The 19,052-nt window shown below is 40.0% G+C and overlaps 1 protein-coding gene across 1 annotated transcript in view; it reads right to left on the reverse strand.

Moving 5' to 3' along the window:
• LOC146853767 (olfactory receptor 5AR1-like) overlaps positions 1 to 14,812 on the reverse strand; it is a 152,280-nt gene extending 137,468 nt beyond the window's left edge. Inside the window, exons 1-2 of the mRNA XM_085650881.1 lie at positions 13,897 to 14,812; positions 11,703 to 11,869 (exon numbers count right to left, since the gene is read on the reverse strand). Coding sequence (XP_085507007.1) covers positions 11,703 to 11,869; positions 13,897 to 14,812 — 1,083 coding nt within the window. The remainder of the gene's footprint in view (positions 1 to 11,702; positions 11,870 to 13,896) is intronic.
• Positions 14,813 to 19,052: the final 4,240 nt, after the last annotated feature.

The raw sequence follows: 19,052 nt of genomic DNA on the forward strand, positions 1-19,052 counted from the left end.
ACAAAAGTTTTTCCAGAGATTGATAATTGCTGTCCTGTAAACTTCTTTATTAAAGTATCTAATTTTGAACCATCAGCTTTACAGCGTTGCATCATTAAAATTACATACTGTCCGTATTCCTTTAAAATTAACGTTGAAAACATGTCAGATTTACACTCACCGCATTGCATGCTATGATTAGCATCTTTAACTAATTTAGCAAAAGTGACTGTTTTACTCTCTGGCAATGTTAAATAAATAAACCTTTCATTATCAACATTAGAGCCACATATATTATAACAGCTTTCACAACTATGTTCCCATTTATAAGAGAGACCAAATAACTTTTCAATGGCAACCCCTTCTTCTTCCAGTACCTGAAGAAAATACATCAAGAATTCCTGTGCATCTTGCTGTTCATTTTGAGAAAACTGTGTTCGTCCTGAACATACATCTAAAAGTTTTCTAATTTCAGTAGCACTTTCTATTTTAGTTTTATCAATACTCAGCTTTTCAAAAAGGAGACTCAGCACAGAACAGAATCTTTTTCTCTGATTTACTATTATCTGCTCTTGCAAACTTTCCAGATAAAATGCAACATTCAGCACTACATTAGCATAGCAGTTGACACCAGAGCTATTTTCAAAATGACATCCTACAACCTGTTCTTCATTTTCCTTATTCTTTTTGCTTGCAATTACATCACTCCTCTTTTTTTTCCTCCTCTCTACATCTTCATTACAGATATTCTCATTTCTCCTTTTACGAGAAACTACACGTTTCTCCAACACAGGATACTGACCTAAATGAGGAGCATAGCTTCTTCTTAATCTATTATACTCCTTAACACAATTTGTATCAGCACTAACTTTTGAATCATCAAAGTCTATCATGAATAAACCTGATAATGTTTTCACTCGTGACAAAGCAACATATGCCATACCTTCTTTGAACACAGTTGAACCAATGTTCACAAATGCACAATCTACAGTCAATCCTTGAGACTTGTGAATAGTTACAGCATATGCTAGAGAAAATGGAAACTGCTTCCTACGTACATATAAGTCTTTCACAAGCATGAAACGAACTGAACAACGACAAATGTCTTTAACTTCTTCTATCTGATCAAATTTTATTTTTAAACATTCAATTCCATCTTTTTTCTGATAATTAATAAAACCCACAACTCTTCCCATAGCTCCATTAACTAAACCTTTTTCAACATCCAAATTTCTCCTTAAAAATACTCTACAGTTCATGCAAACATATAGATTTTTTTCTAATCCAGCTGTTTTGGAAATGTTCTTCTCTAGTGAATCCAATTTATTTTTCAGTGTGCCTGTTAATGTGACAGTAATTCTTCCATCCTCAATTTTGTCCACTGCTTCCAATTTCCTGATATCTTCCTTTTCCAATTTCAAAAGCTCCTCATTGAATATTGAGCATTCACGTAGAGTTGGCATTAAGCAGATGACACTTTTGTTTTCTGCAATGTTCTTGTATATCTTCTCTGCAACTATTTCTTCCTTTGGAAATAAATTATGTAGCAGCCGACTCTGTAATGCTTTTTTGCCAGCTTCAGTGAGTAGTCCAATTCTGATATCTTTCAGAATACTTCCATATTCTTCATCGTTTGCTTGCCTCATATTAGTAGTAAGTTCCTTGTACTCAAAGAAGGACCAAATATTTGTATTACCGATGCTTCCCAATTACTTCTTCGTGTCTTCATGTGTCACAGTATTAAACACTGGTTGTCCTTTCACTGGAGTAAGTTGCAAAAGATCTCCAAAAACTATGACGTGTTTTCCTCCAAATAACACGTCATAGTCTGTCCTTAGAATTTGCTGCATTCTTAAATGCACAAAGGCAAGCATTAAGTTTGATACCATGCTCACCTCATCAATAATGAGAACTTGCATCTTCTTCAATACTCTTGAAACTTCCAAGCATGCTTCTCCAGTTAGCTTGTTGTATTGTATTTTGTTCTCATGCTCCACTGGTAACATTAGCAAACGATTTAAAGTGATTCCTTTTATGTTATATGCTGCTAACCCAGTTGGAGCAGTAACCACACAAGACAAAGTAGAATCCGTTTTTTGCTGTAGGTAGCTTCTGATGACTTTTATTAAGAAACTTTTTCCAGTTCCAGCTTGTCCACTTACATACATCCTGATTGGATGAAATGATGTGCATGAGCACTCTTTTTTTTCATGTAGAAATCCGTGATCAATTTTGTTTCTGATCTCTTCATAAATTTGTTGCTGCTCTTCGTTCAGTTGTCTTTCCAAATTTTGTAAGTCTATAAATTCTTCTTGAGCTTGATTCATAGCCGTTTCCACTTCATTCATGGCTATTGATGCTTCATTTTCAACGATTGGTTGTCCTAGGGGATCTTGACTGAGTGTTCCTGAACTTTGGCTGTCCTGAGAACTGTCTCTAGCTATTTCTGCTGCAATTGTAGTTTCCTGTTCAATTTCTTCATTTAACATTTGCAGATAAGTTGTGAATGTACTGCATTGTATGCTGTCTTTGCAAGCATTAAAGGAATCTTCATAGCTTTGAAATTCTCCCAGTAGTTCATCCTCTGTACGCCATGGTTTAAACAGCTGTAAAAGTGCCAAGTAGTAAAATTTCTTTTTGTCAGTAGTGTCGCAACTCAGCTTCCGGTGATTTATCAAACTTCCTTTTGTTTGCTTCACCAAACATCCTTCCTCACCAATGACTTTATATTTTCCATTGTTGATGTCTTCTGCGGCTTTCCGTGAATAAATGTAGTTCTGCAGCACTTCATAGAGACACATGTTCTCCAGATGATGACTTCTCTTGGGATAATATGTGTCCAACATGTTTGATTTCAAAATATCTGTACTTTCTGGGTCATTCTCGGCCAAATATTCAATTTCTCCAACAGATTTCAGTACCCGATTTCTCATTGCTGCAAGGCCTAAACTTGCCCAAATTATTCTTCTTGATTTCGAGTAGAGACTTGCAGAAGATAACCTATCTGAACATTCGTAGGATCCAATTTCTCGATGCGATAACATCTTCAAACTGAAACTGTACAGCTTCTTACTGACAGTCTTCTCGTGAGAAATCTCTTCCCACATTTCCTTCAATTCTGTTTTTTCTGATTTCGTAATGTAAGACGTTACATATCGAGCAACAGCAATGGAATTGTCAGCTACATACTGTATATCCATGTTAGCATTCCACATGGATAAAATGACTGGGTTGTAGTCATTTATATTTTTTGATTCTTCTTTTCTTTTAAGGTTGTAGGTATTCTTAGGTGATTTTCTTGTGATAGTATGTCTCACAGATGACATAAAACTGTTTACTCTTCCATTTGAAAGAACAGGTCTAGGAAATCCAAATCGACATTTAGTGTAGTATTTATCTTTGCTCTTGTATTTCCGTCGACAGTATTTTCCACACCGATGACTTTGGAAACGTAAAACTTGCTCCTTTAACTTTTTCTCTTCTGTGCTTTTTGGTATAGCACATGTTGCATATTCTTCAATGTAAGATAACACTGCTTCATCAGCATCTGTTCCAAACTTTGGGGCATCCTTGATCCACAACAGCATATGAATATGAGGAGCACCTCTTGCCTGGTACTCTTTTCTCCAAAAGAAATCCACTACTTCTCCTAGAGGTGGATTTTTTTTATTGCAGATGAAGGACATCATAGCCTCAAATCTATGATTGAAATATCTGCAAACATTAACCGGATCCAATGAGCACAGTTCTCCTGCTGTCTTGTATTCGATGTGTTTAATGTTTGAATTGGCCTCTCGTAGAAAATCCAGTAAATCATCCCAAGCGTACTCGGCACAGCTTAGGGTAACGAACCATGTTGGTGTTCCTAAATTCCGTAACATGCATTTTAGTTCACCATGGCGTCGGAACCAATATTCATTTGTCCCACGCTGACAAGCCATCAGATTGATCAGTTGTGTTTCCAAATGATCATCTCGGTGCTGCACTTTCTCCATAAAATCCTTAGCAGACACATTTTGTAAATGTACTCCACTTTTTAAAATGTGATTTACTGCATAAGACAGTGCAGACAAGTCGCTTTCAAATAAAAGATGGAACAAATAAGGAATACTTTGTCGAAATCTGGGATCTTCAGCATATAGTCTTGTAGTCCGATACTCAGAAGCTGGAATCTGTTCTGGACGTTCATCGTATCGTCCTCCTTTTCCTTTAGGAAACAGCTGGGGAAAACATCGAGCTTCCAAGCTCTCCTCCCATACACTCACGGGAGTTCCTTTTGCTTTCTTTATCTGAAACAGATCAATATTGTCTCCCATAACTTCTTTTGAATGAAGAGGATGTATGCTAAAATGTTCATAAATTTCTTCTTCCTTTGACTTGTCCACTTTTTCAATTTGTCCAGTTGGTGTTTCTGTGTCTTCTTGTAAATCTTCTTCTTCTTCTTCTTCTATATAAATTGATTCATACCATTTGTTATTCCTTTTCAAATACAAATTTGCTCTTTGTACTTTCCGTACATCTACCAGCTCCTGCCAAATCTTCTTATTCTTTGTAGGTACACCATTAACCAGAATAATTAATGGTTCAGTTTCCAAAGTATCCGCATCAATAGTTTCCATATTTTTTTTCAAATCCAAGGGCAAATACACCACTCTACCTTTTAAACCTCTCAGTAAATCTGAAGGAGGTAATTTACCAGTTTTGGGCTCCATACGTACTATGGTCTGGAACGGATGAACACATTGAATGAGTATAGACTCATATGTATTTAATTCTGAAAGTTCAGCAGGAATAGCATCCAATTCTAAATTATTATGTACAGCTCTGGTCGGCATTCTATTTTCCTCTAACTTGTTGTAACAGTATTTACAAATACGCTGATCTTCACCCAATTCAAAACAATTTTCAAGAAATATATATGTGGCAAAATCCTTCCACTTATAATTATCTTCATTTTCACTCTTTCTGTAGAGATCAACATTCCTAGTTTGTTTTCTATAATGAGTTCTGCGGCAACAAATACAAGTAATATTTGGTCTTTCATTAGAGATTATTGCAAATTTTGTTATGTGATCATTAAATGTCTTACTTACAGAGGGTTCTACATTCTCTTCCACTTCTTCCTCATTTACTGTGTCCTTCTCTGCACTGTTTTGTTCAGGACCAAAGTAACAAAACTGAATTTCATCAACAACCTTCTCTACATCTGATACCGATCCACGGAATAGAGCCCTATTCAATTCATCTAACTTTATTGCTGGACTTTTAGCAAAATACAACCGTCTCACAAACTTTCTCATTTCAGTATGATGAACAGCCAGCATCCCAAAATGATGGAAAACACTATTACACACTTTTCTAGATAGACAAGCCAGAGAATGACCCTGCAAACCAGTATTCTCTCTCACTCTGCATGGATCTAGACTTTGAAGCACCTTAATCTTTTGTTTTACACTTTTTTTACTATATTCTCTTAGAAACTCACGAAATTTATCAATAGATTCCTGACGCACAGTGCAAATACTACTACAATTCCAAGTGTACACTGGGGCTTTAGGACGTCTCCCCATAGCCTCATCCGCCATCACTTGTACCTCATCTCTTGGAACCATTATCTCCTTCTCCATTATGCAACCATTTTTCACTTCGTAAGCACGACCTCTGGTGTCAACTGCATGCAGCAAACTATTACTTTGAAAATAGCTCTCTTCATTAAAAAAAGGTTCACTACTTGAACTATGCATCCATTTTCCAAAAAACACTTTACAAAAGTTTGTTCTGTTTACTACTCTTTTCCTTTTGCTTTGTGATTTCAGTACATTAACCTTTTTTTCTAATGTACGCATCCTATTCAAAATTAAAATTAATAGTTTCATTTTTAATTCTAATGCCTTTGCTGCAATGGCTTCAACTTCTTTTTTTCTCTTATAAAACTTAGCCTTTTGCTTATATTTCTTCACATCCTTTATCAAATTGGACATAACTCTTCTCTGAAACATTTTTCTATGTATCTCTTTAAACGCTGTTTTTATGTTTAAGTTAATTGTTTTAGTTGCAGAAGGTATATTTGCATTAACTAAATTCTCAATTTTTTCCTGTCCTTTTCTATTGAGAACATTCTTTCCAGTACAGACATTTTGTACATTTTTCCTTTTTTTGAAGATGTTCTTTAAAAATGTTTTTGTCTGCTTACCAGAAGATTTTTTCTTTTTCCCAACATGAGCATCTCCAACTAACTTAGGTCCTCCAGTTGTCTTCAAATATAGGTTTTTTTTGTGCTCTTTCTTTTCTCTGGATTTTGTAGGCATCTTAAATTTTGTTCACTGCTCTATCAGCAATACCTGAAAAAAACTAAAAAAAAAATTTTTTTTTAATTTAAATATATTACTACATTTTTTATGATCTTTTCAAATATTAAAATACTATGTACCCCTTTCCTACAAGTGAAAATCACAATAACACCATCACAAATTAAATATCTAAAAACAATTCCTGTGTGCACACAGAGTCATGGTTTGAAATTAGGCAGAAAACGAAATTTCTTTGCCAATTTGAAAGCACACTTACTGCTCTTTTTTTTGGCAACTGATAATCACTTTTACAGACTGACACATTATGAATCCACTTTTCAGATTTTTTAAAAAGCACATGTCCATACTGCTTTTTCAGACCACCACCATGTGTAACCTGGGTGACTGCCTACATTCCAGCAAGGGCAACCAGCCTTAGTGATGCTGAATGTATTTGCATTACTGACTGAAACCTCAAACCCCACTCGCTTGTAAATACTGTGCATGATTCCACATAGTAAGCAGCTGGGTGTGTGCTAAGAGTCTGCTTCTGCACCAAAAAATGGCTCCCCCTTTCCATCTAATGCAACTGTGAAATCACCAGAGCAATACGCAATAAATCGCTGCCTATAATTCCTCTTTGCACACAGAGTCATGTTTTCACATTAGTCACAAAACGAAATTTCTTTGCCAATTTGAAAGCACACTTACTGCTCTTTTTTTTGGCAAGTGATAATCACTTTTACAGACTGACACATTATGAATCCACTTTTCAGATTTTTTAAAAAGCACATGTCCAAACTGCTTTTTCAGACCACCACCATGTGTAACCTGGGTGACTGCCTACATTCCAGCAAGGGCAACCAGCCTTAGTGATGCTGAATGTATTTGCATTACTGACTGAAACCTCAAACCCCACTCGCTTGTAAATACTGTGCATGATTCCACATGGTAAGCAGCTGGGTGTGTGCTAAGAGTCTGCTTCTGCACCAAAAAATGGCTCCCCCTTTCCATCTAATGCAACTGTGAAATCACCAGAGCAATACGCAATAAATCTCTGCCTATAATTCCTCTTTGCAAACAGAGTCATGTTTTCACATTAGTCACAAAACGAAATTTCTTTGCCAATTTGAAAGCACACTTACTGCTCTTTTGTTTGACAAGTGATAATCACTTTTACAGACTGACACATTATGAATCCACTTTTCAGATTTTTAAAAAAGCACATGTCCAAACTGCTTTTTCAGACCACCACCATGTGTAACCTGGGTGACTGCCTACATTCCAGCAAGGGCAACCAGCCTTAGTGATGCTGAATGTATTTGCATTACTGACTGAAACCTCAAACCCCACTCGCTTGTAAATACTGTACATGATTCCACATGGTAAGCAGCTGGGTGTGTGCTAAGAGTCTGCTTCTGCACCAAAAAATGGCTCCCCCTTTCCATCTAATGCAACTGTGAAATCACCAGAGCAATACGCAATAAATCTCTGCCTATAATTCCTCTTTGCACACAGTCATGTTTTCACATTAGTCACAAAACGACATTTCTTTGCCAATTTGAAAGCACACTTACTGCTCTTTTTTTTGACAAGTGATAATCACTTTTACAGACTGACACATTATGAATCCACTTTTCAGATTTTTAAAAAAGCACATGTCCAAACTGCTTTTTCAGACCACCACCATGTGTAACCTGGGTGGCTGCCTACATTCCAGCAAGGGCAACCAGCCTTAGTGATGCTGAATGTATTTGCATTACTGAGTCCAACCTCAAACCCTTAAACTATTCTTTTTTTTTACCAGTACACCTTAATTTATCGTGAAAACATAGTCCATATTATTTTACATGTTCCTCACATTTAAATTTCTCCCAAAACAGAAAATGATAAACACAACTTCAACAAAAGGAATTCCATTTCTATTATTCATTTCTTAATTTACCATATACATCCCCTCTCAAACTCTAAACTCACCTTTAAAATTAGTTAGCTGTGAAAGAAATGTGGCACTCAAACAGCAGATTATCAGAGCCAGGATCTCTTTTCTTTACACCTCTCTCCTCTCAGCAGAACCAGATAATGGCAAACTTTCCCTCTCTTTTTCCACACATATACATGTTAATTTCAAATCTCAGTGCATCCCCCTTTTTTTCAAATGTAATCACACATTTCTATTGGTTGAAAAACAACCCTTTTTCAAAAGTACCCTTCCCCCAACTTGACTTCTGCCTAGTACCCTTCCCCCAACTTGACTTCTGCCTGCTACCATAGCAACAGCTCATGGAACACTGCTGTGTGGAGTTAGGTCAGAAGTTCGCCAAACAATGTTACAATCCCACAGAGCAAGAGTGCTTGACTTTTCAAACCTAACAGCAAATCCAAAATACTGTTCTTTGGTAACACATTTTTCTGTACCAATACAAAACATGCTTTTATTAATTTACACATGCAGCCTAGTTTTTATTCTAGAATGGTATGAAACAGCCAATCAGTTCTTTTTTTTATGAAAAAAATATGTATGCCTCCATTTCCAAACTGTCTTTCATTTCATTTTCCCATTCTACTGAATTACACCTCCTGAGTGCATCCAGATCTCCTTGGAAGATGTTCACAGTGTGGATTGTAGGGCACAGCTATGTTTTCTGGAGTGAAAAGTTTGCAGAGAAAACAGGTATGGTGAGAGACCTTGCTTTGCCAAATGTAGACATTAAATGGATTGGTCAGAGAGGGTTAAAGTGGCACCAATTGATGCCATTGGTGAAATCCTTCATGCAAATCCAACACCCTGACCTCATAATAATGCACTGTGGTGGCAATGACCTAGGCACTTTGACTGGGGTAGGTCTGGAAATGCTTATGAAGGACACCTTTGCACAACTGTTTTCACTTTTCCCTAAAACTGCCTTTGTGTTTTCTAACATATGCCAAAGGCAAAAATGGAACTGGTCCAATCATTTCTGTCCGCAGATTGACAAAGCAAGAAAGCACGTCAACAAATCTGTTTCTGCTTTCCTCCGTGACTATGGTATGGGTTCCATTTACCACAACAACTTGCGTTACGACATGCAAGACATTTATAGAGGAGATGGTGTGCACTTCAATGATGAAGGGAACAGAGTCTTCCTCTTAAACCTTAGACTCTGCATCGGTACTTACTTGTAGGTACCACTAAAAAATCACTTCATAAACACAACGGCTCTTTTTAGAGCCCCCTAATATCTAAACTCTTAAATCTAAATTTTATTTCTTTTTTTATTTTTTTTTTACCGTACGCGTACGGTAAGCTTACCGTAAGCTTACCGTACGCTTACCCCGCGATTTTTTTTTAAAAATAATAAATGTTTTCTTTGAACTTTTCTGTCCTTCTTTGACCCCTTTACAAATGTTAGGGGGTCTGTAACTCTCCTCCTTGCCCCCTTTTCAAGATATCACTCTTTTTTTTCTGAGTGAAACACACGAAATGGCGGCCGCCGCTTCCTGGTTTCGACCGATTCGAATGTTTACTAAGATCTAACAGCCAATCAGAATCGCGCTCGCGCACGCCACCGTACGCGCACGGTAAGCGCACGGTAAGCGCACAGTAAGCTGCCACAGATATATATATTGATTTAAAGGCTATTTTCTCAGATTCTACTGAACAGATTTACAACAAACCTACAAAAGGCACTTCCTTGACCTGAGGACTACCTCTCTGCCAAATTTCATTAAATTATGTTCAGCCGTTCGGGCTGTAGCCCTGTCTAAAGGTCCAATGGAAAAATGCATGGGAAAAACGCGTTTTGGGACCCCCCTTTTGTCTCAGCCCCCGCTTGACGAATCCCCCCGAGACTTTCAGGGTAGGAGCGGAGCGTAGCGCCCCACCTATTTTGATAATTTTGCGAGGATTAGTCGACCGGCGCCAAAGTTATTCAAAATAGAATGTTGCGGATTTCCTATGGAAACGTGGTCCTAACTATAACTACCTACTGGCGACCGCCAGTAGGTAATATATACATATATATATATATATATTCACTTAAAAAACCATAGGTTTCACACATGTTATAGTTAGTTCAGATAACTATAACTCGCGCGCCCGCAATCCAGTGCTCATGACGTCACATATTTCATCACTCATGACATCACTCATGACATCACTGATGACATGACATCATCCTTGTGATAGAGTGGCGGTTGCGCGAGTTATAGTTATCTGAACTAACTATAACGGTGGAATTTCATTGGTTTTTTACGAGTGAAATGTCCACCTAACTATAACATGTGTGAAACCTATGGTTTTTTAAGTGAATTTGCAAGGTTTTTTAAATGCTAATTCCTAACGATAACTTGCCTGAAACCTATGGTTTTAAGTGAATTTGTACGGTTTTTTAAATGCTAATTTTTGTTAATTTTTTTTTTTTAATGGTTTTTCAATGTGCGTGCACCCCGTGATTTTTTTCAGAAAAAAATAAAATGTTTTTTCACCCTTCGGGGTCCTTTAGGGACGCCTTGACAAAGGCTAGGGGGTCAGGAACTCTCTACCCTGCCCCCTTTTCACGTTCACCACCTCTCTTTTTCACTCTCGCACCCACAACAAACAAAATGGTGGCCGACACTTCCTGATTTCGACCGATTCGAACGTTGACTGACATGTAACCACCAATCAGAATTACGCTCGCGCACGTTATGGTGCGCGCAGGGTGCGCGCTCTGTGCACGCACGGTGCGCGGCTATAGATATGTATGTGCTTTTAAATGCAATTTTCTCAGGAACTACTGAACAGATTGACTCCATATATGCAAAAGGCACTTCCCTGACCTGAGGACTACCTCTCTGCCAAATTTCAAGTAATTCTGTTCAGCCGTTCGGGCTGTACCTTCGACTAAAGGTCCTATGGGAAAATGCATGGGGAAAACGTGTTTTGGGACCCCCCTTTTTTCTCGGCCCCCGCTTGACGAATCACCCCGAGACTTTCAGGGTAGGAGCTGAGCGGAGCGTCCCATTAGTTTTGAAAATTTTGCGAGGATTCGTCAACCGGCGCCAAAGTTATTCAAAATAGAATTTTCAGATTTCCTATGGAAACACGGTCCTAACTATAACTATCTACTGGCGACTGCCAGTAGATTATATATATATATATATATATATATATATATATATATATATATATATATATATATATATATATCTATATATATATATATATATATATATATATATATATATATATATATTAACATCCAAAAATTGCCCTGCAGCAAGGACGCCCTTCACAGTTGAGTGCTTTTCAAAAAAGCCTTTATTTCACAGAATTATTCAAGCATGCTGGGATCCATAGTTTTATGTTAGCGAAAATGTTTTCCCTTGTGGGTGCAGTTCGAAAACAGTGTCTTTTTCTTTGTGAAATAAATACCCAAGTGGGCTGAAATGATAGCATCAAATTCCGCTTACTTTCCTCAGCTGTGCCTCAAGGTCCGCAATATTCAAAACCTCTTTGGCCCCATATTCAGGTTCAAGTTGGGGCATCCTCCTCCTCGGCCAGGCTGCCGAGTTAAATTCATCCAAAAGTTGCCCTGCAGCAAGGACGCCCTTCACAGTTGAGTGCTTTTCAAAAAAGCCTTTATTTCACAGAATTAATGTTACCAATTCAAGTGCAAAGTCCTTACGCGTTTCAGAGCCTGAAGGCTCCTTCATCAGAGGATGGCGCTGTTCAAACTGACAGACTCGCTGGGGTTCCTTTCCTGCATGCTGATGTACCACCCAGTTGGGCCTCACAGGTGAGTCATCATTCAAGCATGCTGGGATCCGTAGTTTTATGTTAGCGAAAATGTTTTCCCTTGTGGGTGCAGTTCGAAAACAGTGTCTTTTTCTTTGTGAAATAAATACCCAAGTGGGCTGAAATGATAGCATCAAATTCCGCTTACTTCTCTCAGCTGTGCCTCAAGTAAGCTGAATTTGATGCTATCATTTCAGCCCACTTGCTTGAATGATGACTCACCTGTGAGGCCCACGTGGGTGGTACATCAGCATGCAGTACAGGAACCCCAGCGAGTCTGTCAGTTTGAACAGCACCATCCTCTGATGAAGGAGCCTTCTGGCTCTGAAACGCGTAAGGACTTTGCACTTGAATTGGTAACATTAATTCTGTGAAATAAAGGCTTTTTTGAAAAGCACTCAACTGTGAAGGGCGTCCTTGCTGCAGGGCAACTTTTGGATGTATATATATATATATATATATATATATACGTATTTGCATATATATATATATATATATTCTTTGCAACTCCATGCCAGTTTACTCCACTCTACCCAAAGACACAGTACTCCACTCTACTACACTTATCCACTTTATGACACACTACGACACTCCACTCTACAACACTTCTCTCTGCAACACTCCATCTATGACAGTGTAATCTACAACACTCTCCTCTCCTCCACTCCACTCTACTCTACAGCACTCCACTTGATGACACTTTACTCTACCACACTCTACTCTACTCCACTCTACAACACTCCATGACACTTCAGCTGATAGCACTCCACAAGATGACACTCTGACACAACATTCCACTCTATGACATGCCACTCCACTGTACAAAATGCCACTTTACTTTATGACACACCATCCACTCTAAGACAAGCCACTCCAATCTGACACTCCAATCCATTCTATGACACTCCATTCCACTCAACTCAATGACATGCTACTTCCCTCTATGATGCAACACTGCACTCCTTGATATGTCACTCCACTCTCTGCCACTTCACTCTACTTCACTTCACACTAAGACCCGTAAATCTACGACATGCCACTCCACTCTATGCTACAACACGCCACTCCAGTGTAATATATGACATGACACTCATGCTCTCTGGTTTGGTGTGTCTTGAAGCCGTAAGCTGTCTGAATAGTTCTTTTAATGACCTTGGGACACAAATGTTGTCCTCATGTATTCTAGCAATTGTAATGCATTTACGGTTTACAAAACATGCTTTCAGTACTCCATCACTAATCATTATCTGAACACATACTTTGCAAAGGAGTACATTAATCAAGAAAACATTACTACTGTTGTTTAATGTTTATTGAACGTTATAGCACAATGATCCAGTCATGAGTAAGTACTATTTTTGACATTATGAAGTCTTAGCAAACATTTGCACATTATCCACCCTTGTACCTTGTACCAGCTTCCAACTTGTTTTGTTATGATTTTTGAAGAAGCTCCCCTTGTTTTGTTATGGTATATGTTAATATGGATACATTCTGAATAATTGTTTTACCCTCACTAACCATGTATATTAATCTATGTGTGTAGAAAAACTCAACCAAGTTGTGTGAACTCTGCAGGGCCCATCTGTCAAGTACTTGCATTCCCAATCTTTGCACAGATTAGTCAACATTACTGTTCTATGCCTGTGAACTACAACCTCAATAGGTATTGCTTGTCTATCACATGCCGCAGTCATGAAAGCAGTGGTCTTTTTCTAGAATACACTCTTTGTCAGAAAAATGTGCCACCAAAAGACGCTTGTAAATCCATGTCCTTCCTCAAGTTTCCTTTCAACTCGGGTGCTTTCATAATTGTGAATCAGGATTATTGGCTTTGAAATGATTAAATATAAGAAATCTTAGTCTTACAAAAGGTATTCTTCAGGGCTCCTATAACATCCTTGTTACGCAGGCTGTAGATCAGTGGGTTCAACATTGGTATCACTACCATGTAGAAGACAGACACCACCTTATTCTCCTTTGCTGAAAAGGTTGAGTTTGGCCTTAAATAAATTGATATGATGGTGCCATAGAACATTAAGACACAAGTGAAGTGTGAGGCACAGGTAGAACATGCTCGATGCCTCCCAGTTGCAGTGCGGATCCTCAGCACTGTGAGCAGTATGTACATGTAGGATATGAAAACAACAGTGAATGAACTCAACATCATTAAAGAGGAAAGCGATAAGCGTGCCATTTCACTGATGGAGATATCGGAGCAAGAGAGCTTCAGAAAAGCAGGGTAATCACAAACAAAGTGCTGAATCAAATTAGGCCCACAAAAGGATAATAGCGATAAACAGCCTGCATGAATGAGAGAGTGAGAAAAGCCTCCAACAAATGACCCAGAGATAAGCCAAACACAAACACTTTTCTTCATTGTAATTGAATAGACCAAAGGTTTACAAATAGCAATATAGCGATCAAATGCCATCACTGCTAACAGAAAGAACTCACTGCTACCAAATGCCACAAAAAAGAAGAGTTGTGCAACACAGCCCAAAAAAGAGATAGTCTTCTTCTCTCTAAGAAAATCTGCCAGCATTTTTGGGACTGTAACAGAGGAGTAGCCAAGATCTATGAAAGACAGTGAGCCAAGGAAGTAGTACATGGGCATATGTAGACGACTGTCAGCATAAATGATGATTAGTGTGCAAGTGTTTCCTAGCAGAGTGAGGATGTAGATTGATAAGATGAACAGGAAGAGTAAGACGCTCAGATGTGGGTCTTTGGTGAGTCCAACAAGGATGAATTCAGTCACAGTACTGTGGTTTCTTGGTTCCATGGCTGCAGACACAGATCTATACCTGTGGAAAGAGCAATAAATTAATAATTCAGACTAGCATGTTAAGCTTCTTGGTTTAAATCCACTAACACATTAATTTTCATTTAAAAAAATAAAAAACACTTTACCTAGCTGAATTGCCATTTGTTCTTTAACAGCTCTTGCTTCTCTGATCTTAATATTTCTGGCATTTGGGTATTACATTTGTATTCCTTTTCTGTCACTTTTAAATTTTATTTTCAGGTGTTTCAGTCCTTAGGGTATTACTGCTACTACTCTATTTAAACTAAAGATGAGAACTGAAGGACATTACAAGTTCCATAAAATAAGGATCTAATCATATTTGTGTAACTGTTCATCGATCTTAGCAGCTTGTTCAGATAAGTGTTTCACTCTCCTAAAGTATCTGCTGTGTCCTTGGACAGCTACACTTATTCTAAATGGGATACAGTCAATGAACCAGAGCTGCTCCAGGCAATCCTTGCAAATAAGGAAGACAACAGTTGGGTCCTTGAGCCTAATACCAGATACTTTGCCCTGTGCATGGATTCCAGCAGACTATAGATTGGTGATCTCCCATATTCAGCACCACAGCAGGAGTAAATCAAGTTGAGTAGCCCCACCAGGCACCATATGTCATGGGTAGGCTGCTTGTATTTCCCTCTATTGATATGGACCAAACGACTGTCCATCGCATTTCAATCTGTTGATAATATTCTAGATAGCTGCAGAGTCAGCGCGAGTAGATGCCATCCAAGGGGTTGCTGAGACAGCAAAATAATTAATGGATGAAATGTCTGAATTATTTTCACATACTGATAATAAACTCAGACTCATTGGGTGCTCTACATTTTGACAGTCCCAAAGTGCTTCATGGTGCTACTGTGTTTGGGAGCAAGGTAATTGCTCTTGCAAGTCAGGTTTAGCAAATCAATGGTGTAACATGTAAGAGCTGTATGGGATTAACTGATTTCAGTTGGTCATTTTGGCATCTTCCCCATAGGCAGGGATCACCAGCTACTGATTGCTGCTTCCCTGAAGTTTTGATGTGCAGCATCCCCAGACAGGAAATAATACATCTAGTCCTGCAGTACATCCTTTGCTAATTTTTCTACGACAACCTCTCTGAGTGGTTGTGATTGGATCAGCACTTAGCAGAACCCAACCTAAACTGTGATAACGTGGAACTGGGTGGGATGCGAATAGAAGAGCAGCAATCGTTACCAAATGACACTTCAGCTCCCTGACTAAATTTGAGATCCTGTCACTTCTTTAGCACCCCAGGAGCATAGGAGGAAAATATGTTACATGATGTTCTGCTGGGAGGCAGAATATATATGTGTACGTGTGTGTGAGTGTGTGCATGTGTGTGCACGCATGTGTGTGCACGCATGTGTGTATCTGTGTGTGTGCGTTTTGGTGTATGCGTGCACACATGCGATTGTGGGAAGGCTTTTCCCAGATGTGGGTCTTGTGCTCTCCACACCACTGGATTCAAGCTAGCCTGGCTGATGAAGGGTGATGCCCTTAAACCGGTCCCAGGATGCTTGTTTCCGGTCCGGGGAGGACCTGGCTTGGCTGATCAGGCTGGACTGTTCCCACAAGCAACAGGGTAAAGACTGATTTGCATATGACTGGGCCCACAATGGGGTGGTGTGGTGAGCAAAAGAATGATGGATTAAACCCAGATCCTTGTGACTGGGGGTGATTGTTTGCATTGTCCAGCATTTCGTCCAACAATTGTTTCTTTTGCATATGTCACCCTAAGTGGGAAGGGTATGCCCAGATGTGAGTCCCGTGATCACCACACTACAGGATTCAAGCTAGCCTCGCTGATTAAGGGTGATGGCCTGAAACCGGTCCCAGGGTGTTTTGTTCCGGTCCAGAGAGGACCTGGCTTGGCAGTTTGGGCTGGACTGTTTCCACAAGGAACAGGGTCAAGACTGATTTGCATATGGCTGAGTCCAAACTGGGGTGGTGTGCTGAGCAAAAGAATGATGGATTTAACCCAGATCCTTGTGGCTTGGGGTGAATGTTTGCATGGTCCAGCATTCCATCCATCAATTGTTTCTTTTGCATATGTCACCCTAAGTGGCAAGGGTGTGCCCAGACGTGGATCCCGTGCTCACCACACCACTGGATTCAAGCTAGCATGGCTGATGAAGGGTGATGCCCTGAAATTGGTCCCAGGATGCTTGGTTCCAGTCCAGGGAGGGCCTGGCTTGGCAGTTCAGGTTGGACTGTTCCCACAAGGAACAGGGTCAAGACTGATTTGCATATGGCTGAGTCCAAACTGGGGTGGTGTGGTGAGCAAAAGAATGATGGATTTAACCCAGATCCTTGTAACTGGGGGTAAATGTTTGCATTGTCCAGCATTCCATGCATCAATTGTTTCTTTTGCATATGTCGCCCTAGGTGGGAGGGTATGCCCAAACGTGTGTCCCGTGCTCACCACTCCACTGGATTCAAGCTAGCCTGGCAAATGAGTGGTGATGCCCTTAAACCAGTCCTAGGATGCTTGTTTCCGGTCCAGGGAGGACCTGGCTTGGCAGTTCGGGCTGGACTGTTCCCACAAGGAAGAGGGTCAAGGCTGATTTGCATATGGCTGGGTCCAAACTGGGGTGGTGAGCAAAAGACTGATGGATTTAACCCAGATCCTTGTGACTGGGGGTGAATATTTGCATTGTCCAGCATTCCGTCCATCAATTGTTTCTTTTGCATCAATAACAATAGTGACACTTCTCAATAACCTGATCCTTATCATCTAGTCCCTACCATGACAAACAATGGGCAGCAATGCCAGGAAAGGGCCCGCATCTGTCACCCTCACATTGTTTTAGGAAGTCTTTCCTTCATGTAGGTATAATTGGTATGAAGGTGCCCACTTGCATCATATTTGCCATTAATTGCTGACTTATTGCTTTTATTTAACAGCATGGTGCATAACAAATGTAGCAAAGCCATCAGAGAATGAACCAACCGAACTTTTGCGGACACAGCCACTCAATTTACATTTGGTAACTTTAACTAAGAGGATTAAGCTCACCTGTAATGACTCTGGGGATAAACTCAAATCAAGCCTAATCTCACAGATGAAATGTGCACTTGATCAAAATCACTATAGGGCAGATTCGCAATAAATTAACTGCGCCGTGCCGTGTTAGTTTGGAAAGCACAGTGATGCAACATATTTACAACAATATGTTGCATCTTGGTGCTTCCCCCTGTGCTGGCGCACAAACTGCTGTCATGCGCTGTCGCAGGCTCCCTTGCACCATGGTGCAAGGATGCCTGCATCATGGGTAGATTGTTTTTGTTCGGGAAGGGTTCCCTTCCTGCACAAAAACAATCTGAAATGCTGTTTTTCAACTTCTATGTGTGGTGCATTAGCACACATAGAAGTTGAAAAGCAGTATTGTTTCAATGATTGTTTATGTGCAGAAAGGGAACCCTTCCTGAACAGAAACAATCATTAGAGGTGATTACCTCTTTCTATGTGTGCTGCAGAAACAGGAAACAAAAACGACGAAAAAGGTATACATTTCTCCTTGTTGTGTCTCTCTATGCCTCCGATTCCTTGTAAATCTGGAAATGTGTCAGGTTCCATGGGTGTGCGTGGGAACACTCACAGCTGCGTGCATAGTGCTGCGTGTAAAGGGGCCATATTTACAAGGACAGGAAATGGCTGTCCTTGTAAATATGAGGCAGGGAAATGCGCTGCCAGTGCATCACAAAAAGTGACATACTGGCAGCATAAGGGGCTTGTAAATCTGTCCCCCAATTCTTGACATACAACTGCAACGCAACACCAGGGGAGAAGGTAGATAGCCTGCACTACTCATTGTCCCGTGAGCCTCCATTCCTCCCCCGCACTGAAGAAGCACCAGCAGTCATGCGGTCCTTGTAACCGCAATGCAATGCCAAGGGAGAAGGAAGACAGCCTGCACTGCTGGGGACTTGGTGTCCTGTGAGTCTCTAGTCCTCCCTCATGCTTAAGAAGCGCCAGCAGTCTAGTGGTCCTTGTAACCGCAATGCCAGGGGAGAAGGAAGGTAGCCTGTACTGCTGGGGACTTGGTGTCCCATGAGCCTCTAGTCCTCCCTCTCACTTAAGAAGCCCCAGCAGTCCCGCAGCATGGGTCACGTGCTGGGACGCGCCTGGGCAAGTCCTCGGCCAAGGGCAGGCCCATCCACGCCCACCATCGCCTGCATGAGGCTGGGCGACACCCCTTTCATTTGGCTT

The sequence above is a fragment of the Triturus cristatus genome, chromosome 4_1 (assembly GCF_964204655.1).
Source record: "Triturus cristatus chromosome 4_1, aTriCri1.1, whole genome shotgun sequence".
Classification (NCBI taxonomy): Eukaryota; Metazoa; Chordata; class Amphibia; order Caudata; family Salamandridae; genus Triturus; species Triturus cristatus.